Genomic DNA, 26,090 nt, shown 5'->3' on the forward strand with positions numbered 1-26,090 from the left:
AGAGAAGAGAAACAAAAAATGGAAATACAAAAAGTTTCTATTCAAAGAAAAATATGCCAATTTCAAGCCAAATTAATTAACTTCAATTAACTTTACATATTAGTACTTGATCAACTAATTTCACATATATGTACTAAATTTTAGGATGTACTCAACATGTCTTAGAAAAATATTTCTTATAAAACAATTTGATGTTTATTGATTTGTTGATGTAAGAGAACTTTGGATGCATGAACCAAGTTTCCAATCTAGGTGATATATGTAGCAAGTTCTCTAATAGTGGTTACAAAAAAGAGCCAAAAGCAAAATCAAGGTCAAAGAAATAAGTTCCACTAGATGGAACAACACTTGCTAATACAACAATACTTACAAAGTGAACTAATTTTTGCTTTCTTATGGTTAAGCTTTACAAGCAATTTCTTAAACACAATTAACTAATTTTTTGAATATTTTCCATGACAATGGCCTAAGTTCAAGTAGTTTTATAAAACATTATAAGACTATAAAGTCATTTATATATATATATATATAGCTAATACAACATAAATTTGGAAAATAGTAAAAATAAACTATTCTTCCATAAAGTAAAAAAGACATTATTTATCAAATTTTACACCAAGACGACAATGTGTGACAGTAAAGTTAATCCTACATACCTTAAAAATAGAAAAGTAAAGCATCCGCATGTGCAATAACCCATTGGTAGCATGAATGGTGAACCTCTAGAGGGACATGATCAAAACTTTAAGTGACACCCTGAAGGTGATCACCCACAATTGTATATCGAAAAAAATACCTACAAGGTGGTCACTCTTGAACCCAAGAGTACGATAATTACCTGACTACTACACTACACTGTTGACGAACTTAATGGTGATACGTAAGGAACCGCGATCAGAAGATACCGTGAACATGTTCACTCCATGCAACAAGGATATAGAAATTTGTTGCCTGCATCCTAGCCGCAGTAAACTAATCACAACGTTTGCGTTGATATCAGGATTGTGGACCGGCTCTGCTGCAAACGATCTTGAAGGAAGTGTAAAACACCAAGAAACTGCTCTACAGCACTTTGGTCGACAAACTCCAAAGTCTCATGTACTGGGAGGGACATGACCTTATGGCCCAGTCCTGAGTAATGTTGAGTCCTAACAAACTCTCGCCTGGCTGGGCCCAGCAGAATATTCACACGGTTTTCCACGTGATCCACGCGCAGTATATCTTCCACAGCTGCTACTAACTCCATGTGCCACTTGAAGCCGGATAAATAATCCACCTTGATACTGCTCACTCTTAGTAAACGTGCTTGCGTTAACAACACAAACTCCTCGCCTTGGGCTAGAGGCAAACATAACACAAGAACCTGTTTGAACAATGGAGCATTTAGATTCGATTGAGAAACCAAATAAATGTGGCGATACTGTTAAAAAGACACAGTTGTCAATACCGACACACACGACAAAAAGAAACAAGACTATCGGATATTTTCAATTTTCTCAGAATTGTTAGTATATTTCATGTTGCCGATCATCACTGGCATTAAAAGATTGGTGTGAACAAGGAACATACCTCATTCCGAAAACAACCACCATCTGTCTCCAATAGCACTGCTCTACCCACTGCACTCTCCCAGGAGTACGGGAGCAAAGGGCAATCCTCCCGCAAGTGCCTTGGGAGACGTATGCGTGTCGCCCGCCACTGCTTTGGGCTACTTCGGTTGACAATGCTTTGACCGGTCTTACTAGCCACCTCAAGAATACTCGCAACTGGCCTTGCCACCACTCCCAATGCTCCCACAGCAGCTCCTGTGTGATCAATGAAGGTATTACAGTGAGTTCTACCGTTAGAAAGAAGAAATAAAAGATAACTTGGAAAGCTTAAAATGGTTAAAAACAAGACGAAACATGGACATCTCCGCAGATTTAGAGAGTAGAAACAAACACCTGATAGCATTCCAGGAAGGCCAGCTCTTTCAGCACCTCTAACAGGGGATTGGAGCAGCCCTGTCAAACCCTGCTACCGAAAACCAATTACAGCTTGTCAAAATAAATAAGAGTATATGAGGGTTCATTCTTTCTGAGCTAATACGCATAATCGACAGACCATGTCCAATTTGTTTTATTTCATCGGAAACACTTGGTCCAGATGCCACAATCGTTGACTTGTTCTTGAAGCATTTGCCAACGACTAAAAAAACCTCGCTGAAGTCACTTCAGGCTGTGGGCAGGTAAAAGAGATGGACAGTCATCAACCTAAGTTTATCCAAACTGCCACCAACCACCAACCACCAGATCCGGCCAACTTCATGCGGCTTAAGTGTAGAAACATAACTACGTTACCTTATTTATTGTAAAATTCTAAATTCAGAGCTTAGTTATTGTTCAATGCCCATCCTCTTACTCTAGTTTCAAGTGAATGATATTTTAAATGGTTTCTATCTAAATGGATTTTCAAATTCAGACTCCGTATTCAAAACTGATGCTAGTGGCGTGTCAAATCACTAAATACCGAAATGTAAATTTAGAGAAGCCGACGGTTCACACTGTATATAGAATCATGCTCATACGCACCTCCAAAAACTCATTCACAACACTAAGGTCTTCCCATTCGTGTGAATGTTGGCGTCGTTCCATTTTATCAACGTAATCTTTGTCGAAAGCAAAAGCTGTGACAGTCTGAAGAATGCAGTTGTTAATTTCATCGCTATGTATGGAAATTATGAAGAGTATCAATCCAGAACTTATTTCAAGAAGCCAAGCTGAACTCAGTGCTCATAGCTACAATCATGTTTAACATAAGGATCAGGTAATATGCTGCAAGGTTACCCAACATATTCCCATGCAGAATATACCTTGCGAGCAACTTTGCTCATACGAGTAGCGGCATTGCTGAATGCGAACACTGTGTTGCTAAACAGGCTGTGTGTCCCTTGAACAAGCCCCATAGCTAGCTCCCTAGGACTCTGTAACCACAAGGACAGGAAAACAAGATTCAGTAACCAGAGCGACCGAGCTATGGAACAATTTAGGATTAGGATATTTCAATAAAGAAATCTGAAGTAAGAATGGAAGCCGGGCGTGTCTACGATCCCAATTTGAAACTTACAATCCATAAGCAATAACATTTTAAGCAAGAAAAGAGTGAGTGAATACCTGCTTTAGACTTTTTGCCGGTGTAGATACAAAATCCCACATCCCCGAACCAAGAGTGCGAACAAAATGTATTGGATTCCCCAAAACGTCAGCAGATCCAACCACCTGCACAGGAATACCACGGGACTTCCCTGTTGAACATACAAAATAAATATATATTGTATTATGCAGTTTATTAAGGAATTTTCTGTCTAAGGAATATTTACATATGTAAATCTTAGCAAAAATTTCTAAACTGTATAATGATCATCATATCCTGGCTCAGGTGCTTCAGATCGGCTTGCGAATCCGATCAACTACCTTATAAATTTCTTGCAGAAACTGTCGAGTATAATGTCGAGTGATCATCCCACGAATTGCATCCCAACTTGCTAAAGGGTGTGCCAACGTCAACTGCCGCAGATTCATAACAGCATCTTCTGCATCTGCAATTGCCATCACATGATGCTGTGCAGAGTGAACAGATGAGCATAGTTAGCTATTTGTATATCAAAGACAGAAGAAAATAATGCGAGCCAAAGTATTGAACTGATGCTTTTGTCACTCAGCACCTAAGAGTCACCTTAGTAGGGTACTAGAATTGGATGAAATATCATGTCAGACAAATAAAAAAGCCACTCGACTTATTATCCATTATAGATGACTGGGTTCTTCATGGAATCGAGATATGCATAGTATACAAATCATGAAGTCGAAAGCACTTGAGGAAGAACCTGAAGCATCATGCCAGTCATCCACAGTAGTGACTTGGTTGCCGCTCCAGAATTATTTGACAACCATGGTGTGCTTGAGAAACTAAGAGATCACCCACAATAGGAAACCCACAATACTCAGATCATATTGCAATAAATGAAAAGGCTAAAAGAACGAAACCAATGCTGTATAGATGACACTTAATTGGACCAAACTAACGAGTCAAAACAACCCTAATTTCAACAACTCGAAGCTTTGAAAACAAAGCAAAAACATAGATGAGTTACTTATGTTAATAAAATTCAGGATGGTTAGGTGTACGACAAACCTCACAGTCAGCTCAATGGGGCTGATATGAAGGATTTCTATATAGACCTTGGTTTTTTCCTTAGCAAGTAACGGCAGCTTTTGGAGAGGTCCTCCTATTGGCTCCACTGCCACAGTCGCAGCCCAGCATCGATATTCCTCCAACTGTTTTACCACCTTACTAAACTTCACAACCTTATTTTGATTTGTTGGAACCTGGACGACCTCAAATCTCCACGGTCGACCAGTAAACTGCTCTTGACCATTGAAACGATTCCAGCGTAGTAACGACCACGCTGGCAGCTTTGACGAACCTGCCTTGTCCATTTTAATACCTGAAAAACTTTCTATTGCTTTGTCCACAAAGCTGAGCAAGCTTGAGACAACCTGTTCTTCCACCTCCAATCGCATGGGCACAAGCCTGAAAATGAGAAGCACTGTCACTATACCTCTCCAGCAGTGAACTACGATTCGGTACAAGAGCTACGGTAAAATGACTAATCTGAAATACTATGCTGAAGTACTTTGATCATTATGGGAGGATTATTAAAAAGCGAACCCTCCTCCAAAACAGTGCCAGAAAACACACCATACACAAAAGCATGTTACCCATATCTCAAGGCAGAAGAACCACGATTAGTGATCGAAAAAAGAAAAGTCATAACTAATCAGTTAGTGGAAGGATACGTATGAACTGACCGCAGGCTAATACACTGGAAGCAGTCTACGGCTCCTGCAGGTTGACGCCATTTTGCAACCAGTAAGGTCAAGGAAGGGCCTTCTAAAGGCTTCAATTCCTCTCCAGCCTGAGCATTATTCACAACGTCACCAAGCTTTGCCTGTGGGTAAGTGCTTGATAGCAGGACTGGATAAACAGAAAAAGGGAGCTGATTGTCGATTTGAATCACACATACTTCCAGCTTCAACTGCTGCTGATGTTGACCTTGTATTAGCTGCAAACTCAATCCTTTTGCACACGCAAAAATAACTTCCTGCATTCAGATTATCTCACTGTCTTATGATCCGTACTCTTAACGTAAAAGCATGCTGACCAGAGCCTATTAAGTGTAAACCATGGGGATAATACAATAACTGAAAACAACTCAACCGGATGAACCCATCGAGCAATGAATGGTCCATAAAATATCCCTTGAACTTGGACCATATTATTAGTAGGTACTGGCTAGAAGCATGTCATCATTTTGACTAGTAAATCATTCACTTCGCTCAGTGCGTCATGCATTGCAGTTGGCCTAATTTGACGTCGTAACAAATCAAATACCTGAGGAATTGAGTCTATGAGAGATACTCCTATGTAGGAGAAGTCAAGAATGAGCTCCTTCACAGGTTCTGTGCCTGTGACAGTGGATTCCAAAATGGGGCCAATAAGTCCTGCAAAGGGTTGATTTGATGTGAAAATGCTGCTACTTCCAGAGGGGCTTTTCATCAGGTGCAACGCTGTGTCAACTATGCTTAGAACCTGCACCAGCAATGGAAAGAATATTTATCTCAAATGTGGATCATTGTGCATTGAACATGAAAACATGAGAACTTGATATAGTTTTTGAACTTACTAATGACACCTTCGGACTGTTTCAAATCTTACTCACACAAGGTAAAACAAGTGAAAGATAACGAACAAGAACCACAAATGATAATAGGTACTTTACCCTAATCGGTCCCTCTGCTCGGACTGAGACTGTGAATGTTCGCCCTGGTTTCTGCAGTTCACTCGGATTCATGTGATTCAACTCCATTGTCAATTCTTGACCATACACTTTTACAATTTCTAAATATAATTCCTGAGGTTAAGAAATGCATTTAATAGAGAGTAAAAAATCCAAACTTGCTATACTTTTGTTATTGTCATGAACCATACCTGTGAAGTAGAAGGCAGTGTAACTGGAGGATATTCTTTCACCTCGTCAAGTCCATAGACTCCCAAAAGCCCTCCACCAGGAATCTTATTGAGAGAAGTCATGACAGTAGTAACAAAGCATGAGCACGAAGAGGATGATAAATGATTGATAAGTCAGTTGTGAACATTCCAGGTCATGTGCAGTTCTTCGAGTCTAATACAAAATTTGCTTGTATCAAAATAAAGAGTCTAATATTCAATATCAAGTAATAGAGCCAATAACTGCAAAGCTTATTGCAGGAAAGTCATATTTTCTATCGAGAGTCATGAACTAGAAGCGCGAGAATTAGGTGGTACTTGACCTAACCTAGCTGGCTATAAAAAGAGAAAAGCAGAGAAAACTAGAACTTATGAGCACTATGCGTCCTTTGACTTACCTCAAGGACAAGGCGGTGGGGGTCGCAAGGCTCATCCCATGCATAGCAGAACGAGCTATATGGGTGCAACATGTTCTCCATTCTTTCGCACTTCTGCTGGTGAAAGCGAATTCTCTTCACCAATAAAACCCAAAACAACCCATCAGAAAAAGAATTATGAAGCTACCCTCAAAGAGTATCAATAGAGAAAGCGCCAATAGTTGACAAACCTTGAGCCAATTACCTAGCCACTAGACTTGGTAGCACTTAGCTAGCTGCAAGGTCATGGTGCGGATTGAGGGGTGAATAAGAGTGTTTAGATAGTGCAGTCAGAAATCTACTCACAATCAGTTAATTGCAAGACCAAAAGATAGTAAAATCACCTCCATTGAAAAGTTGTCAATGCGGTAAGGCAAAAATCCCGTTTCATCGTCTGAGAGTGAAATCAGGCAGGTACCTAAACTACCACTCCCTGATCCAACACCCCTAATCGAGCTCGTGTCGGATGAAGTCATGTTGCTGACTTCCACCCTAAGCATCTGAGTAGCACCCGATGTATGATTCCGCACTTTAACCTGTGTATCACCTAACTGTTCTGGGGAGAATCCACCCGACCAGTCCCACCCATGGTCGCTGAAGCGCACTGAAACTAACAAGGGCCTGCAAACGGGTAGCAGTGTCAAAACAAGAAAGAGATTGCTCCAAAAACGATTCAAGAGAATAGGGCGATTAGTCTAATAAAATAAGGTACTCGTCAGGAGGTGCGTTGAGCATATTAGGACCTTGAGAGCCATCATACTCCAGTCCAAACGTCTCTATGTTACTCTTGTATCAAATAGCTCAAACCCCCATGGCAATACATAATGCTCAAGAAGATCGCATAAGGTAACATACCTGGTCACGTCGGTCCAATGCAGATGGCAGTGTTGACCAACAGGGAGCCGCTCGAAAGCATCAGTTCCATGCTGCTTCACACAAAGATCCCTTTTGCACGAATTTGCTAGAAGAAACCTGCAAATGTGAACAAAAAAGTGAATGTTCTCTAACCTTTAACAGAAATTTGCAGATTAAAGAGATGTGGAATTGAGTGAATATGCCATCCTGTGATAAATTTTACCTTGGTCTAAAGGTTACGGTTTTCGTTCTGCCAGCACCGAATCCAAGTAAAGGATTACAAATTACAGAGAACACATATGCACCCTGATTCTCAGGATGAGGAACTTTGACTGTAGTGGTGCCATCGGGAATATCCACAGAGAACGGTCGAGACCATGATTGCTCCATTGTACTGCGGGTTTCCATACTTACAGAACGTACAACTCTTACTTTTAACCTGTGTTCACTGGATTCTGTCCCTTTGACTGGGGAATACATCTGAGGAACTAGTAATCCCCATTTATCAACCAAGTTGACATTATCTGATAACATCAATTCTTTAGACTCTGCAGAGGGTAATGCATTGTTTGATGAAGTATGTAAAGAATAATTTGAGGGACGCTGTGAAAATTTTCGTACAGCACGCTTAGGGAACCATCCGAGGCATATTTCTTCGACTTGATCTTCACAAGTCTGTAAGTTAGCAAGTCCTCGTCGTAAATCTGGCTTCTGCTGCTCCTTAACAATATCCTCTGTCAACATTTTTACAAGATATTTTTGACGCCCAAAAAATACATCATCACCGTCTATCACTGCTAAATCGAAACCACTGCAGTTGTAGAGCCAGAAGGGCACACTAATGCAGATTTCACGAATGCCGGTTATGGTATTGATAATAAATCCCACCTCTGTTGCAACTACAGGATCTGCACGGAAGACTTGATATATTAATTAGCAGCTCAACGTTATTAAAAAAACATTCTGATCTTCACTACCACGCAACCCACGAGTGCACACATTGATTGACGCCTTGCTACCACAAAGGACATTTCGATTATGTAGACAGTATGAGGTAGGTACACACTGTTTCTGCATCAACAATTCAAACTCAAAAAGGGAAATTAAGTTGGTAAACTCGAAAACTGAGAAGCTTACCAGACATGATTTCGGGGAAGAAATTCACATTCTCATATACCCTGATGCGACCCTCCTTGTCTGACCGCCTACTAGATTCTGCAATTGATTGTGCCGCTTGAATGACTATTGAATTACTTGTTACAAATCCACGTACTTGAAAACTGATATTCAAATTGCGCACTGTGTCTACATCATACACAAATTTGGAGTTTCCCTGCATATCCCACAGCTGTAAAGTCTCAAAAGCAGTACTTAAATAATTGAAAAACTTCAGTAGATGTCAACTAGTCCATTCTTCACCAACCGAGATTGGAAGTTCACTTTCAAAGATGTCTAATCTGATGGCTTCTGGCATCCACTTCAATACTTTATCATAGACAATTGGAACACAAATACACTTCTGTTGATGGTATTCTTGTAATATAACCTAAAACACGACGATCCAACAGACACTCTAACGAGGACAAGGGAAGAAATGAAAGAGGTGTAGGGAAACATGCCTCAGACGCTGTGTCGCTAACTACGGTACCCGACCCACTGCCAATGGTAACCGCAACAGGAAATGGAAGGCAATTCTTAACCACAAGTGGAGCCTGTAACGATATGTCCCAAAGCTTGAACACTTTTGGTCTTCTCATTGAAGCTTTTCCAACCTCCAACGGGTCTTGTGTTAGCTCTCCAAAGCTGCCATCCACGGCATCAATATGGGAATGATTAACAGAAAGACAACATCGGAATGGACGACCAGTGCGGCTGTTTGGGTAACAAAGGACGGAGCGGTGAATTCCTTGCGGAGATTCTGCTGATTGAAGCAAGTGCCTCAAAGACAGCACTTCACTCCATACGAAACTGTTTCCCAGCGGTCGCCAACGTATCTTTCCAGTCTGAGCTAAGTGTACAGGAAGAGGCAACACTTGACCTGGTGGTACTGGCTCCATCACCTGGATGCACACCAAGCCGAAAGATTTTAAGAGTACAGAGATTAAGCCAACCAAAAGGAACAATACACAATAAAACACAAAAAGTTAGTTTGATTCCGACCTTAGGCGACAGCGTAAAGGGTATGTCAAATCGAATTTCAAGAGGTACAGTTATCATGTTAACCACTGCTACCTGCCACAAGAAGCCACTTAACGTTAGCTTTTCCAACGAGAAGTATTTTTGTTTTCTAACAAAATAGATCATATATGTTGCTGACATAATACTTAGCCCCTTAGTTCACAAGAGAACTACCCCTCTCAAGACTCGACAGCAAATTAGTCCAAAATGCATGATGACTTACTGTAGAGCAGAGGCGAACCAACTTGCTGTAACGCTGAATAGTAACCTCAAAAACAACGGGAGTGCGAAACACATCACTCTTGTCACGGTTATCTACTTCAAGTTTCTGAAATGAACTTTGTCTTGGAAGATTTCCCGTATTACTATTTACATTAGAATTGTAACCATCCCGAAATTCATTCTCCGAAAAAGATGCTTCGAAAGACCGAGATCCCACAAGGTCGATTGATAACGGTGGTGAGGGACGGGACGTGCCCTCCATCTGCACACAAATCATACGATGCTGCAGCAAAACTTCAAACATTTTCGCAGGCTCTGCCCTCCTGAGAAACCCACTATTCCTTCTTCTGCTTAAGATTTCTTCAATGCTGCCTTGTTGATACAGCGGTACAGATTTTCCAGGTTCGAGAACGGTACCACTTCCGCTACTCCATCCACCGTCAGGGTTATCCATTTCATTCCGATTATTGCGAGATCCCAGAAGCCAATATGTAATTGCCACTCCTGTATCATTTTGTAGCCAATACGGAGCATACAGACTTGAATTACCTAGCCTTGTATCTCTGGCCAAGGAGTCATCTGACCACGCGTCATGGGCCATCTCAGCTGCACGAGAAACAGCCTGCAACGGAGAGTTCAAAAGAGGTCTTAGAACTCCACTTGCTGACGCCCTTTTCGAAGTTTAACAGCATCAGCAGAAAACCCCTAAATGTGCGAAAATCGTGCAAACGTGTTGGGATAATAGTATCCTCCATTCAAGAGATGAAATGCACATTCAGAGGCCCAAAAATTTAAGTGGTTCATTAGAGCCAGGGTAATGAACCATCTTAAAGTTCAGGCTCATAACAAAAAATATATATTTATATAATACACGCTTGACTAAATAGATGTTTCTAATGCAGTTCCTGCAACCAAAGTGGTGCAACTTTTCGACAAATGTCCGACCAATGCACTTCAAATTTAGGCCCTCAACGCTCTGCCAAGCCTGGAAACGCAAGTAAACGAGCAAAACAAACATTTGTATTTCAATAGTTACCTGCACTAGAGACTCAGTTATGTTGATGTTAAGTTTTTCTGACGAAGAAACTTTGACCGTTGTGCGATCCTGAATGGTAGGCGCACCGGTCGCATTTTGTACCGTCAAAACCGAGCTGACGCTCCAGGGCTCTACCAATGGCTCCCATAAAACCTGAATAAGAAAGCTTCGACTGAGGTAGATGTATATTATAACTCTCAAGTGTAACATAGTGTTCCTTCAAATCCACAATGGAAAATGGATAATAGATTCTACAGTTCTGTCATTGTGAAGTGAATCTTAGATTAAGAATACATCCCATATCAACTAGGGTAATTTAAGAATCGGACTGCGATTGCAGAAAGTCTCTTATCTATAAAAGACTGCAGGCATTGTTCACAGAATAATCAAAACACTTTGCACTATGCAGCACTCAAGCCCTGATTACGAACAAGAAATTCAACTCACAAATGATTTATGAAATTGATAACTCGTACGCTATAAGAGAAAAACAACACTAATCAAGCACTCAACTAATGCAGCCATTGACACCTATTATTAAATGATTACAATCTACACAGTACAACGAATACTAAAGAATCATGCTGCGACAAATTCTTTTAACCATAAGAAAGTGGTGAGAATTTTATCGAAAATCAGAAATGAGTAATGAGATGGCAGGCATAATTCCTGATAATTTTAAAGTATATGGCAAAATGATCTACCTTATGCAAATTGTGATAACTGGCTTCTAAATCAGAAGACACCCAGATCTCCAGCTTTTGAGCACAGGAGCTTGCTTCGGCAGTGATCTTTCCCAGCAAAAGCTCCATGATAGGTGCATTGCAACCCCACTGCATGACACATTCCAAATCACAAACTCAGAAATTCAGTATATCATAGTGTATATCTACGATGTGATACAGCATTAGCAATTAATGAAGGCATGACCTAAAACATTGCATACTACATATTTCAAACTAAACTGCAAAAAAAGTACTCAAAACTTACACGACCGTCACTGAGCAAAATCGAAGCATGCTGTAAGCATATTTCAGCCTTGACTTCGACATCCAAACTTGAGGAAGGTCTAGACTCCAACTCCTCAAACGTGAAACCGTGAAAGAAACGCAGAATTGGGTAGGAGCAGAACAAGTTAATGCACTCTGCATTAACTTTGATTTCAAATCTCACAATAGGTGACAGCTGGAAACTACCATCCACAAATACAGATATCTCCGTCGTTTGAAAGCACAGTTCCTGAAAGGGATCTTGGTCCTGAAACGTCTCTACAACATTACCTTCTCCCTCAGTAATACCAGCTGCTAATGTCCAAGTTCCATCCTCATTAAATCGAAACTCGTCCACACGCAGTACAAGGGTGCATGACAATAGCTTCCCTGGAAGAGTTCTCTGTGGCGAAAACGTATGCTCGTCCCCAACAAGGAGTTCAGACTTAAGTGCATTGCTTGAAGAATCTAACACCAGTAAACTTAGCTTAAATGTACCTACTTTGACAAGAACAGCAGCATTCTTGCAATGTTGGCTTTTGCTCATAAGAACGTCAGAACTTGAAGAGGTAACAGATGCTTTTGCATTCGGCGGATGTTGGTTTCGATATGAAGAAGAGTAATCAAGGTCTTCTTGTAGAACAAGGATTTCCATCTTTGACGATGGTTTCCCTGAACCAACAGAGGGGTTCGACAAACTGAAATCATCTGATACCTTCGGAGGCTTGCTTTGATTTAAGTTTGCAGCAAGGATAGGACCAATTTCATTCCAAGCAGCGAAGTGGAGCCATATTTGAGTGGAAGGAAGCGAGATATGAACCTCACAGTCTGACCCTTCTGAATTAACCAAGAGTTTCAGTGCTGGCTGAATGGCCAACTCCTCACCACCTTTGCACTGTATCAACTTTAGCTGAGTGGCATGCTGGAGAAACACAATGCTGAACACTTCCAAGGCTAAAGCTTCCAGCCTACCTCGGTTCAAAAGAAGGTTCACATCAAGAGCATCCACTTGAAGAAGGGCAACCGGTGAAAGTAATTTTTTCACAGGATCAAGTGTTGCGAACGTAATGCCAAGCTTATGTGCACAGAATTTTAAGTTCGTGCTACTTGTACTTGGACTGCTGACATAGAAATGTTTCTTTGGATTCCAACTAGCAAGACCGCCTTGAGTAGTCGTCAATGCCATGGTGTTGGAGGTCCTTTCAATGGCAGAAAGACCTTGGGAGATAAATTCGAAAGCTTCAAGCTGCTGTTCAACGACGTCCCCTGAATAAAATTACACAAGTTTTTAAAATTTTATCAAGGTAACACAAAACATGCATACTCAGGAGTAACGACAAGGGAGCAAAGACCTCCTGAACGATCGATACGACGGAGGCATCATTGTAATATTACATCTTGCGATGACACAGATTGAGAAATACATGAGATATTTATGTTCTGAAAAATCAAATCGTGTATCCAACAATACCAACCATGACTCACCATCTAAGATCAGCTCCAAGACAGATGAATGGATCTCCAAACAAGTTGGAAGATTACTAGGCGATAATTCAATCAGCAGCTCACCATCCCATCTCTCTAAGAAACTCTGTCCATTTGAATTGCCCAAATCCGTGTCAAGTCTGTCATCACCATCGTTATATGTCCGATGCACTCGTACTGAAACGTTCTGCCCGACAATGTAACACGAGGTGGTTGGATTGTGATCATCCACCGCAGTGAAAACAAACTCCCCAAGCACAACTTGAACAAAATCTTCTTTGCCTTGCTCTCGAGGTAAAAAGAGTACAGAATCTTCCACTTCAACCTTCCAATGAATAGTTGAACTCTGATCAATAGTATTGGTATTTGGTTTGATCTGAGATGTCCAATGCGAACTGTCGAAGTATTGAATGATACCAGCCAAATAATCGGCTAATAGCACAACTTGGGCGTTGTGAATTTGCATGACCACATCTAAATTGCCATCCACAGACTTTCTAATCCTGAAATCCCAAGTTGCTACTGGTCCAACGCTCATGCTGCCGACAGGGTTCTGTTTAATATTACCCGAGGCCCAATGAGTACCTTTTACCTGAAGGTCTGAAGAAACGGCCACTATCTCCCACGAAACTTCACCAGATGCAGTTGTACATGGTACTGAAGAACATACAGTTGCATCAGGAAGCAACACAACGCCAACAGTTCCTCCATTGTCCAGAAACTGTATACCACAACTTTCAAGCTGTACATCAATGATCATAGAATCATTGCGTGCAACCTGATTCTGGAACATGTCACTTAATGGCAGGAGTTGACTGGGAAGTTTCTCCAAGACGAAAAGTGGATTGTCTCTCCACTCCGTTTCACAGTTTTTTGCACCTTGAGCATTCGGTTTTGATGGAACTGAACGTTTTGGATGACTAGGAGGGGTAGGAGCAAGAGCGACAGCTTGTACTTGATTGTGAACTGATGAACGAATCGGGAGGCCTGAAAAGACCGAGCAAAGTCCAGTTTCATGGCCATTCCTAAAACATTCACTCGATGAATGGATATCAGGAGGACTACTAGGAGAGGATGCATCACTAATACTCGAGAATGTTCGTGAACTACCAGAGGAAGCATTGGAGCTTGTTGCTGCCACGGCGAAAGCATGCAGAGCTCGAAAAACTTTGGGATTGACATGGAACTCGAGACCATGCAAGGCAGCCATAATTCCCATCTTGGGCACACCCATTGGTCCGCCCATAGCCCATTTCAAACAGACCGCGTACTTCACTTCAGGTGTTTCCGCAGCTTTTGACGAAGCAAAGTTCACATCAACTACCGGAGTAAGAGAGGATGTTGCTCGATGACATTCGGAACAATATAATAAATATCGGAAAGGACTACTTGCAGGCTCAGTTGCATCCTCCACATGCACAGTTTTCATAAGTAGCTGTGCGTCAATATGTGATGACAATTGCGCGAACCTGTTCGAAAACCGACAGAGTGTCAATTAAAGCTTCAAGGAAAGCGGATTGTTTTGTTCAATTGCCAATTCTGAAAGAAATGGTCATCAAAAGCAAATTGTATTGAAATCGTTGGAAGTGAGACGAATTTCATACCCTCGGAGACTTAGAAATGTACGATACAACTGAAGAGACTATTCGAAATTCACATTTTATCTGCAAAGAACTCACTTGATAGACATTTCTTGTCCTTGGCCAACCAAAGTCTTTCCCATCTGTACTAATGCATCATGCCGTTCACTATCCAGGAAAAGCTCCACAGTGACAATTTTCAACGTTAAATTCATCTCCCAGGTGAACAAACTCATTCCTCCAGCAACCTGTAGGAAGGGTACAGGATCCCCTTATTAGATCACGTCGAAATTTGAAACATTTACATTGTGGTGTTTTCTCATAATCTGAGGCAATTTCAAAAGAAAAACAGAGCAACTATGCGATGACTTTACAGATAATTGTAACAGAAAAGCACGTTTGTTGTTCCATAAAAAATTGAGAAAAACAATCTAAAACACCACAAATGCTTACCTGAGGCCTTTCAGATGAACCAGGTTCCATAGAACTTTTCTTATTTTGACTACCGTCAAGAAGCTTGGCCAAGAGGTCATTGACTGCTCTGTATTTTCCCAAGGAAAAATGAAGTCGCAAGGATGGCAAGCTACCGTGTATCTGTTGGAAGAAAATTAAAAAATTAAAAAAAAATAATGAAAAAAGAATCAAGATGAGTTTTAAAATAATATAAAAAAAATAATGAGAATCAGCACAGAAGAACAAAAAAAAAAAAAAAAAAAAAAAAAAAAAAAAAAAAAAAAAAAAAAAAAAAAAAGAGAGAGAGAGAGAGAGACACTATAGCAAAGGTAACATAGATTTTATATAAGAACGCGTATTCGAGACCAGACGACTCAACGTCATCTTTCTAAGTTGTTTACCTTCAAGTGAGGAAGAAGATGATGTTCTTTGATGCAGATGTCGATTGCCACTTGTAAATTGAAGCGTTTTACCAAATGTACCTCCATGTCTGATTCTTGACTGTTCAAAGTTTCGTGCCAATCACCCGATTTTCCAAAAATGAGAATCTGAAATAAGCAAGTTGAATCATAAAATGGAGTAAGGATCAGAATACAGAATTAATAAAAACGATACGACATTCTACATAACCATGAGGTACCCATTTTAAGAATAAAGAAAAGATATGTGTATATGTGCAAGAAGCTGGTTCTGGTGCAAGCTTATTGTCATCATCATGCCGACTGGATCCACTGAATTTAGACTAATGAGAAAAATGAATGCGTCACAAAGTTTCTAGTTTAATGACGATTAAGATGATCTACAAAAGGCAGGTAGATAGTCCAATTGAAACGATCCACGAGATGGTGACACATCAATTACTGTAGTGTCCATCATATTCACTTGTTTTACTTAATCTTTGTAAAACCCAACAACGCATACTTGTCCGGCACGGAACTTCATTATTGGTCTCAAAACCAATCTTCAAAGCAAGAAAATATGTGAAAAATTGTAAGTCGTATTTCAAATAAACCATTAAAAGATTAAAATGCATGACTAGACGCTTTACACAAAGTCTTACCTGTGCACCTGTCAACCTCAGGTGAAACCGTTCATAATGTCCCAACTTGTCAAGAGGAAAGTCTTCACCATCTTGGTTGCGGCCGTTCTGTCCCTGCATTATTAGTAACATCGTTAGTGCTGTTGCTATTAGTATTGTTATGATTTTTATTGAACATTTTTCAAACGTAAGTCCCTAGCATCCAGCAGATCGGCATTCAAGATCGTGATTGCAAAGCGATGCTGACAGAAATACAGACATGATGAAGGCGGGAAACATCATACAGCTCAAAAGACGAGCCTTTGGACAACAATATATCAAAAATCAAAAACCAAAGATCAAAATGGTTGAACTAGAGAATATACCTACTGGGAACAGAGGAACTGTATGTTCAGTATTCATACAAATCGCAATATTCAGGTGGTGATTGAAAAAAATACTTACCTGTGTACTGGAAAATAGACCATGCTTCATTCCAATATGTCTACGAAGACTGGCAGTCCTGGAAAGCCCCTTCGGAAATGTGTCGTTGAAGCCATGATTAAATTCATGTGAGGCAAGGGTGATTGAGTCTACCGCAAGAATCTACAATCCCCACCATTAACGAGCAGGAGAAAGTCATAAGACTCTAAAAGATTATCAAGTTCTACCCAAAAAAAAAGATAAGCGCGTAACAATTACAGAGACGGAATTTCAGGATTGATGCACTGGATGTTCATAAACTCAAGAGTATGACAATTTCCCGATTTATACTTTTGTGATGAATGTATCCAATGGGAAACTATGAAGCATTCCAAGGTTACCACGTTCGTCAAACATGATTCATCACCATAAGCTGAAGAAAATAACCATTTAAGCAGATTGCATTTCAATATGCTAAACAACACATGCAGTGGGAAACTAATTGACTCCTTAGAACAAGTTCTGCTCAGATAAACAATTAAGAGAACATCTCATCTAGAAAAGGCCAGAATTCCCTGTAATAGAAAATAGAAGCAGCAAACAAAGCAATCTACCAAAGACCTACTAAGAAAGTGGGAAAGCAACGAGTAGTCGAGTGATATCCGTGCAAATTAATAATTAAATCTCTAATGGTGTAAAGGGCTAAAAACACATAGGATTGCATGAGTAAAGATGCAAATACCATAAGAATCCCATTTGACGTTAGGTTGTTTTCAGGAAACAAAAAGTTCGGCCTCCTGATGTCTAGAGACAGTCGCAAAGGATTCCTCTCAACTACCTTGTGTCTAGGCACCCAAAAACTTAGTTAGAAAATTTAAATCCACTTGATTCTTTAAGAATGAGTTATGCGAATAACGTCACACATAAATGTAAACCAATTTTTTCAAATGCTGAATCGCTGAGAAATCTATTAACCTTCTCCACCAGCCACTGAACCTAGGATTCACAGAATGGTTAGGTCATTACTTGAAGTTTGTGACTGCCACATCTTCCAATTTCTTCAAAGCGGAATCCACCTGAAAATCAAAAAATACATCGGCCTCTAGGATAAAAACAGCAGTGCAAAGATTTCAATTGGATGCAACCAGACACCATGTATTTGACCTCCATATAGTAGCTGACACGAATGTCAAACAGAATGTGCAACAAAGAAATAGAACAAGGACATCCACTGTTCAAAAATATAGTTGTAGAAATAGTATAAGTATATCTGTCCGATTTAATACATAAGGAAACAAAAACATCATCCAAAAACAGTACTGTAGTATAGAAGGTTCATTGAAATCAAACCTGATCATTGAGAATCTGCTGAGAATCTGGAAAAGAGAAAAATGAAGATGCATGGTTGATGAGTGATGCACTGTACACAAACTCAACAGGCTGCAGTACCACCTGATAGAGCATCCAACATAAATTAGACGGAGAAGCCAATCGCATCTGGCCAAAACAGGTGTCTGACCGCACAAGTCAAGATTAAGTCACAATGATAATTTCAACTGACACAAATGTAAAAAAAATACTCTGGTTTAATCCCGTTGACAGTGCATCCGAAGTTCAAACGCAACCGATATGCACTGAAGCAATCCGGCTGATTATGCAGATATTCATAAAAGATGGAACGTAGTAAGCACATAAAGCATAGTGCAAATGACCTACAGAGACAATAAGGTTACGATCACTCTTTGACTGCAACTCCAACTCCACACGCAGCAGCGGCTCAGACTTTTCTCCGCCTGAACCATCTTCATCAGGAGTTGAATTCCCTTGTAAGGTTGACACGCTACCATCGCTAACACTACGCATCAGCCTACTTCCAGATAGAGCCTCGGCGTAACTACGTTGTGGAGGCTTTCGTTGAGCAGAGCGAGATGTAAGCTTCCCCTGCAAAGAACCCGATGTGTGATTAAATATACCAGCTACAAATAAATCTAAAGAGATGCAAATTAACCACGCAAACCATGCAAGTGTAGCAAAATCCAGTTTTGTGGCTGCTGAATCACCAACATCTAATCATAAATAGTAAGGACGTGATGCAAATAGAGTTTCCTGTCGTTCGATAATTTGAGATTGACCCCAAAATTTTAAAAAATATGCATATCTTCTCACATCCGTTGTCGATGGATTAAGTAAGATTGATAATCACGAACCGCAACTACAGAAAATACTAATAAAATGTCGCACAAAAGACAGTAGAATACCCAAGGAGCCAGAATCCGGGGAAATCGAGTGCCGGGTGTACATAGATCAACAGCCTCAAGAGTGCGGAGCATCAATGACATAGTTGTCTTCTTGGTCCACATCTGTGCGGTCACTGCAATGCCTTGAACTGATATATTCAATATATCTTGACCCAGTTTTCTGTGGAATCATGAAGTTGACAAAAGTAAACTTTGTGAACAGCCTTGAAAGAAAAAGTTGGGACACAAGAGACTGCACTCTACTACCGTACTACCAAAACTATTTTCGTATTTTCAACTTCAGAAATTTGAGTGGGGAACCTAAGATCCAATTAAATATTCAGATCCGTGTTAATAGTCAAACAAGTGGTTATAGGGTACTGATATCAAATAAATTGTTAAACTACTGTCAACGACAGGATATCAATTCAGCAGTCAAGAGATAGACAAAAAAGAATGGATGAGTTTTAAATATCAACTTACGAGCTGTGTAGACTACCCAGAAGTTCTCCAACATGCAACGTAATGGCAAGGTAACAATGGCCCTTAGATGACTCTCCACTCTCCAGCACCGGCATTGGATGAAGTTCAGCAGCTTCGTATAAATCCTGTGACACAAAAATCTTTCTTATAAGCACCTAAAAATCCTTCAAAGGTTCCCCATGTAGATTCTAAGAAACAACTCATAACTTGTTTCATTTACAGAATAGACCAAAATATCTTACTTTGATAATTTCCTGAGGAAATGTCTGGCCCGCATCAGGACGATCAGCCGCACCCAGCAAGCCAAGTGAAAGCCAATTTAGCCAACCCTTTTGCTGAAGCACAGGTTCAGGTGTAAGGAGGTCTTCTGCAGTTGGTCCTTCTGCTCCATCACCGTTTTCATCCTTAAGTATTGCTGCATTTCCAAAGATATCCTGGCGCCACATTTCTTAGAAACAAATTGCGCGAAAAAATGATTGACAGATTATAAGGTCTAACAAAAATTTCATGATGCGAACAATAAATAATAATAAGCATGGACACCTATTCTTACATGACCTAAAATTACACTGCAAAACGTTTCAACCTACCAGGACTGCCTGAAAGAATAACAAAAAGATAATGTATATCATCATTTATATGTGATTCCTGCAAAGGAATGGAATTCCTTACAAATGACCTTGTCCTACCTCAACACAATATCAAAACATGCAATTCCTGTAGAGAAGGTTTACCTCAAAAGGCATCTTCCTCTCAGCTAATGATCTGAAAAATAAAATTTCATCCATTTCAAACTGCATCTCAATCTCCTCCAGCTCTGCAGATTCCACCTCCCCCGAAGGCTACAAACGTAGAAAATGTTTTATACACAATCATTAGACAGCCTGAAACCCACTAATAATAAGCAAGTGTTTTGCTGATTGCTTACTCAAAAATGATACAGTAGTAAAAATACACACACAAGGTGACGATTATCAATATTTTATATTCATCTGTTTCAAGAGAGACGCCTACACCACACTAAAAAACAAAATGCAGGATCATGAACTAGTCATGCATGAAATTTACTGAAAGTAACTCATAAGCTGACGAGAAGTAGATATTTGACAAACCTGTCCACGCTGTAAGTTCATGAGCTTGTCTATGTACAGATCCACATACCGTTCCCGATACTCCCTGAGGTAATCAATACACCATATTCAGCTTCAAATGCACATTGCAAGTCATGAGTACTCATCTCAGATTTGATAAAAAGTTTAATAAACCAAGGTCTTTTCAGAAGCGTAGGCCTCTTCAGCATAACTGTAAAGTTAAATATTGTTTTGAACTTACTTTAACCTATGACCTGATCACACTTTGTCGAGGTTAAGGATACAACTAATTGGATTAGTATCCAGAGGATACATGTAACGCAGAAACTTACCTCCGCCAGCCAAGGTAACCAAGAGAGCGTCGCCAGAGTTTTTTACGAACATCGGACAATACTGCATCAATAGCATACTGCCATAAATGCTTTTTCCATTCTGTACTAGGTCCACCTTGCCCATCGTTTGCTTGTGATCGAAACCTTCCATACCTGTTCATCGAAGAAAAAACATGCTCATGCATCTTTCAAAACCTGTCTATGTTGAGTATTTAACCCTCAAAATTGGTAAGGTATTAGTTCGTTTCTAACTTACTACTAAACGTTTCGGTTGAACTCATCCGATACCCAAAATCTTAGCAATGGAAAACTTAGCAAATTGAAAGACCATAAATTGAATGAACTATTTACAAGAACTACCCCAAAACTATCAATATACTTGAGAATATTACCTCTAAACAACACAATCTCCACTAAAACAAAAAGCCCTATGAAAGAGTTTCACCATTCTTACTTTTCTCTTGCCCTTGCGATTGAGACCGCATCTAACAGCAGAAGCATTCCCCGAAGCTGCAGGTCTTCCAAAGCGAGTGACTGCAACCACAATTACCAAATCCAACTCCAGCTTCAAATACTGAGAAAAAGTAAGAAATTGTTACTCAGTTGTTAAACGCTACTGAACGCAGCAACAAATATAAACATTAAGAAAATAACAAAATTTAACAGGATGTAAATGATAAAAATAAGAAGTAAAAAGATTTGGTTTATCGTAACTATTTCTTAACCAAAAAAAAACTACCCTAAACTCGAATACTCTTGAGATTATTGCTAGATTCAAAGAGGTAAAATGATAGTTTTGCATAGAATTAATCATTTCATAAGAGCTATTACAGCCAAACGAAGATAGCATGATAATTCAGAAACGGCGCAGCAATAGAAGGATATTATCTAATTACGAATGAAGATGCTCAAATACCAGATCCAAGACAGTTTAACATTTCAAACAGCTTTGATGACTAAAGCATAAAGCACGTGCATTGGTGACAATACTATCTACGACAAGAACTTTCCAGGGTCAAACACATAAGGGATGAACACATTAAGAATGTTGCATGCAAAAATAACCAGAATCTCAGATTCTGAATGAAAGCTCTCACCAAATCATCAACGTTAATGACAACAGCGTATTGTGCAGCACCTTCCTCCCCCATGTTATTTCTATTCAGCTGTCCAATAGATGCTTGTAGTCAGAATACATCATCAACATAGATACTGATACAACCAAGTTAATGAAAAAAGTGATGTGTAGTTAGCATTCACCCTTAGATTACTATGTTTCCGCCCAATCAAGAAATGATGTTCAGTGTAATTGGAATTTTTCATTTAACGATTTTAAGCAATTAAGTCAAGCCTGGACAATGTCGAACAATGAGTAAACATAGCTGTTGCCCTTTGTTGCCCTTTACCAAGTTCTTATCCTTTGCCTCCAAGGTTCCAAGAAGATATCCAGTTCATTCTCAAATTTACTTGAGCTTCATTCATAGAAAAAGAGATCGTGGCAAGTTCGCAATTGCGGACACGACTATGACCACGAAGGCCAACGGCTTAGAGGTATACCACCAAGAATTTAATGAGGTTGATTTTGCAGAAATCTATTGTCTTGAAAAAGGGATACACAGGAATAACTCGAAACCTAACAAAGTGATAAGATTGGAACGAAATTAAAGTGTCACTAAACAAAGAGTATACCAGAAGCTTCAAGGTCAAATCAGTCGGACGCAATAAGTAGACTTTGTCAGGAGTATCGTCCTTCGTTCTTGAAAAACTAATGATCTGTTTTTCGGCCGCTTCCGCAGAGGCACTCAAGGGATGACTCCGTAGGTTCCAATACATTGCGAGCTGCTTTACCTCCACTACTTTGTGCTCTTGACCACCCCTTTCTTTCCCACTTCCCGCAGATCTAAAAATGTCCAGTCAGGATAACAAGAGAAGAATTATTAGTTTTCAATTAGATTTCTATGTTGCGCCATGAAAATGTACGACATCGGGATACAACATGACATTTTTTCAGGCCTCTGCAACATACCCAGAGAAGGATCCATCACTGGTGCTGACCGTTAGTGCTGATAATGTTACACCGACCAGAAACGTCACCTGCATCCACCCATAACAACATAACACAAAGTTGAAACTTGTATCACATAATTAGAAACGTATCATACGACAAAACTAGGGTAAGTAGGAACTACAAACTAACTCCAATGAAATTCTCAATCATGACTTTAAGGGATCTTAGAACGTGATAGCTCAAGAAAACGTATATACCATGATTGGATCATAGATTAATACCTCTGGATCAGTTGTCTTGTCCATGTATTGGATGTGCACATTTTTCACAACCACTTGAATGTTATCTACAATCTGTTTAGCAACATCCACAAGCATTAGATTTGTACATATTGGACTTTATATACACCTAAGATTCAAAAATATGAAAGTACTCAAATAAAAACAGAGAGTGAAAGGACATCACACCTTTCCGAAGAAATTGGACAAGAAAGACTGTCCTGATTTTGACTCTGCGATGTCAAAAAGAAATTAGAGACAGCTCATCCCCTCTCGAGCGAATGCAGCTGACATGTCAAGGCAAGAGACTGCAACGGTGATACAGACTCCAATCAGGTGAAAATCGTACCAGAAACACATTTTGAGAATTTCGCAATTTCAGCAGATGCCAAAGCAGCTTTCTTCGCCGCTAATTCTCTCCTTTCAGATGCTTCTGCGTCCCACTGAAACCAAAACACGCTGTGATCTTCATCAGAATCCAAAGCCAACGAAGACTCAAATGTCTTATGATGTAGCAACACATTAATGTCGTCGTAAACCACAAAAAGCTAGGAAAACTGGAAAAGACGGGCTGTCGAGACAGAAACATACGTGTGATGTAACTAAGAGGTGATTATGTGAGGAGTTATTATGAGAGAATTTGATTCGAAAACCTAAAATACATTTACCAATGTCGTAAATTTACAGTAGAGCCCTTCAAAACATACCTCTCCATCATCCTGAGGACCAGCACAAATAGTAACATCTTCAAGAGAGATCAGAATAGGTTCCCATCCTAACTTTTTCCATGGAACGCAAATCCTGAGTTTCCCGATTGAAGCTGTAAAACAAAAAAGTAAGAGAAGTTGGTAAGACACTCCAAGATCACAAGCAAACAATGTTTTTATTAAAGCAACAGGAAGCCTTTTCTCAAATAAAATCTCGCCCACCAACAACAAGGAGGATTGCAAAAGGATTGATTCAGAGTGTAAAGCCCATTCACATGCCTTGCTTAATGCTCAAAGGAAGCTGTAATGAGTCAAACGCTTCCAGTCGCAAATCCACATTTTCCAGAAGAACCTCTCCTGCATGCATATCACAAAGGTGAGCTTTACTCCAATGACTTTCCTTCGCATTTGCGTTTCCTACTTTCTCCCGTACGAGTGAACATTTGAAATCAATACTGACTCACAACCTATTCTAAACACTCAAAGAACCTCTGATATTAGGACCGACGCCGTTCAGGAAATTCTTAAATGCTACAACGATTTCCTCACCACGCGGACACAGCATCCCATTCAACAACTGCCTAGGCCTGAGTTCAAGTGCAAATCAAGGAAGACAGGTGGGAAGATGACAACATGTTAATCATGTCGCGCACAAACTTAATCATGTTCTCTCCAGAAAAAGAGAAAACAAGGCTCATCTTTAAATCATATCTATTGATTATCCTCCTTCAGCTTCAAATGCTGTATTACAGAACTGCACTGGAGCACGAATAACAACGCCAGAACAAACATATATACAACACACAAACAAACACACACACACACTATCATAATGAGTAAGACCTCCGTCTCATCGCTAGCATAAAAGCCTACTTGCAATGAATTAAACGAAATAAGTATAAGATTTATCTTGTAAAATAAAGCAATTTGATTCCAACACTGCAAGAGCCAAAATTGAAGAAACAAAATAAGCTGCAGACTCCAGAACGTAAACTACGTCCCTCCACTCTCCATCACCATGAAACTTGAAGTCCGAAAATGAAGCCTACATTCTGTAACCCAAGCTCTCCAAATCTTCGCTTGATGCAAAGAGATTTTCCAGCCATACGATTTTATACAAAATCATACCGATACTTTGCATCATCGACAATCAACAAAAAAATGCACTCTTCCGGCAAGCCATAGTAAGGCATAAACCTCTCAGCTTCTAGAAACCCGCTGTGTACAAGTAAGAGTCTGAAAGGGAATGGATGAAATGCTTACCACTCCAAAGGCCTATCCGAAATTGCTCACGCTGCATGTCTTTAACATAGTAACCAAGGTAGCTAGCCAGCACCTGGTACACTACACTCCCCAGCATGACAGGCAGTCTTTGTGACCCGCCTTAAATGGCATCTGCTTCCTTTCCCTACTCACCTAGGTTGCGATCATCACATTCTACTTCTCCTCACTAAAGTTGTTATTTCTCATCAAAAACCATTAAACACAATATTCTAAAAAGTAAAAATGAAGAAGGATAATGTTCTCCCCCTCTTCTTCTTTTTCTTCTTCTTCGTCCTCCTCTACCCTGATCTTCCCTTGTCTCCTCACACCCTTAAAAATAATGCAACAACCTCTTGACCTCCCGGATACTCTGCTCACTTTAGGGTCCATACAGAAAAAATACTTCCAATTCAGCAGAACTATCGACAATTCTGCCTTCTAAAACCCCCGAAAAAAACATAATATCTTTCTTCTGGTCTCTTCCGTCACGAAAAGCTTGCAGCATCTAGCAACACGTTTTGGAGAACACAGACTGGTCACAACACTAAGTTCTACAATCGCAACTCTCCCTGCCCTCCACGAAATTTCTCATGAAAGAATTGAGATTGATCGCAAATGATGCACGGTCATTCACCTTCAAGCCTCCACAAATCTAAACCCTAAAATATAACCAATTTCATGTACCCCTGGTCCGAGGAGGCAGTGATTGTCGCGGACAAAAATTGGAAATGACAACGATCGAGACTGCGATAACCTCAGAACGAACGAGACAAAAGGGGAAAATTAGGCAACAGAAGAGAGAGAATCGAAATTAAAATAATGAGGGAAAGGAAAAGGAAGAGGAAAGGAAGACGTGGCGAGGGAGCAGGAAAGAGTTGGAAATGAGATGAGAAATGACGGTCGGGAATGTGGGATAGCAAAAGAAGAGGAGGAACGCGCGAGAGTGGAGCGCCTCCTCAACGTTCGCCGCAAGCTTCCTCTTCTTCCG

The 26,090-nt window shown here is 40.1% G+C and overlaps 1 protein-coding gene across 2 annotated transcripts; it reads right to left on the reverse strand.

The window, feature by feature from the left end:
- Positions 1-631: 631 nt before the first annotated feature.
- Positions 632-26,090, reverse strand: LOC112292659 (intermembrane lipid transfer protein VPS13). Of its 2 annotated transcripts, none has more exons than XM_024541371.3 (50): positions 25,103-26,090; positions 24,119-24,196; positions 23,840-23,952; positions 23,482-23,575; positions 23,322-23,365; positions 23,136-23,207; positions 22,873-22,940; positions 22,536-22,746; positions 21,944-22,012; positions 21,301-21,380; positions 20,847-20,999; positions 20,536-20,599; positions 20,158-20,265; positions 19,666-19,857; positions 19,424-19,548; positions 18,962-19,121; positions 18,420-18,644; positions 18,054-18,155; positions 17,730-17,779; positions 17,446-17,548; positions 16,746-16,886; positions 16,323-16,415; positions 15,664-15,810; positions 15,263-15,403; positions 14,909-15,057; positions 13,314-14,698; positions 11,746-13,010; positions 11,460-11,588; positions 10,756-10,908; positions 9,721-10,341; positions 9,480-9,551; positions 8,939-9,379; positions 8,457-8,652; positions 7,543-8,227; positions 7,320-7,436; positions 6,809-7,085; positions 6,447-6,560; positions 6,031-6,114; positions 5,822-5,872; positions 5,434-5,631; positions 4,851-5,143; positions 4,174-4,572; positions 3,866-3,947; positions 3,453-3,599; positions 3,153-3,257; positions 2,852-2,962; positions 2,571-2,675; positions 1,944-2,013; positions 1,570-1,805; positions 632-1,363 (listed from the first exon to the last, which is right to left on the reverse strand). In XM_024541371.3, the coding sequence occupies exons 1-50, from the start codon at positions 25,197-25,199 to the stop codon at positions 977-979; spliced, it is 10,602 nt and encodes a 3,533-aa protein (XP_024397139.1). In that variant the 5' UTR covers positions 25,200-26,090; the 3' UTR covers positions 632-976. The 2 variants fall into 2 exon arrangements, with proteins under 2 accessions (XP_024397139.1, XP_024397138.1); XM_024541370.3 differs by having other exon boundaries at positions 13,230-14,698.

The sequence above is a fragment of the Physcomitrium patens genome, chromosome 15 (assembly GCF_059467195.1).
Source record: "Physcomitrium patens ecotype Gransden chromosome 15, ASM5946719v1, whole genome shotgun sequence".
In the NCBI taxonomy this organism is placed as follows: Eukaryota; Viridiplantae; Streptophyta; class Bryopsida; order Funariales; family Funariaceae; genus Physcomitrium; species Physcomitrium patens.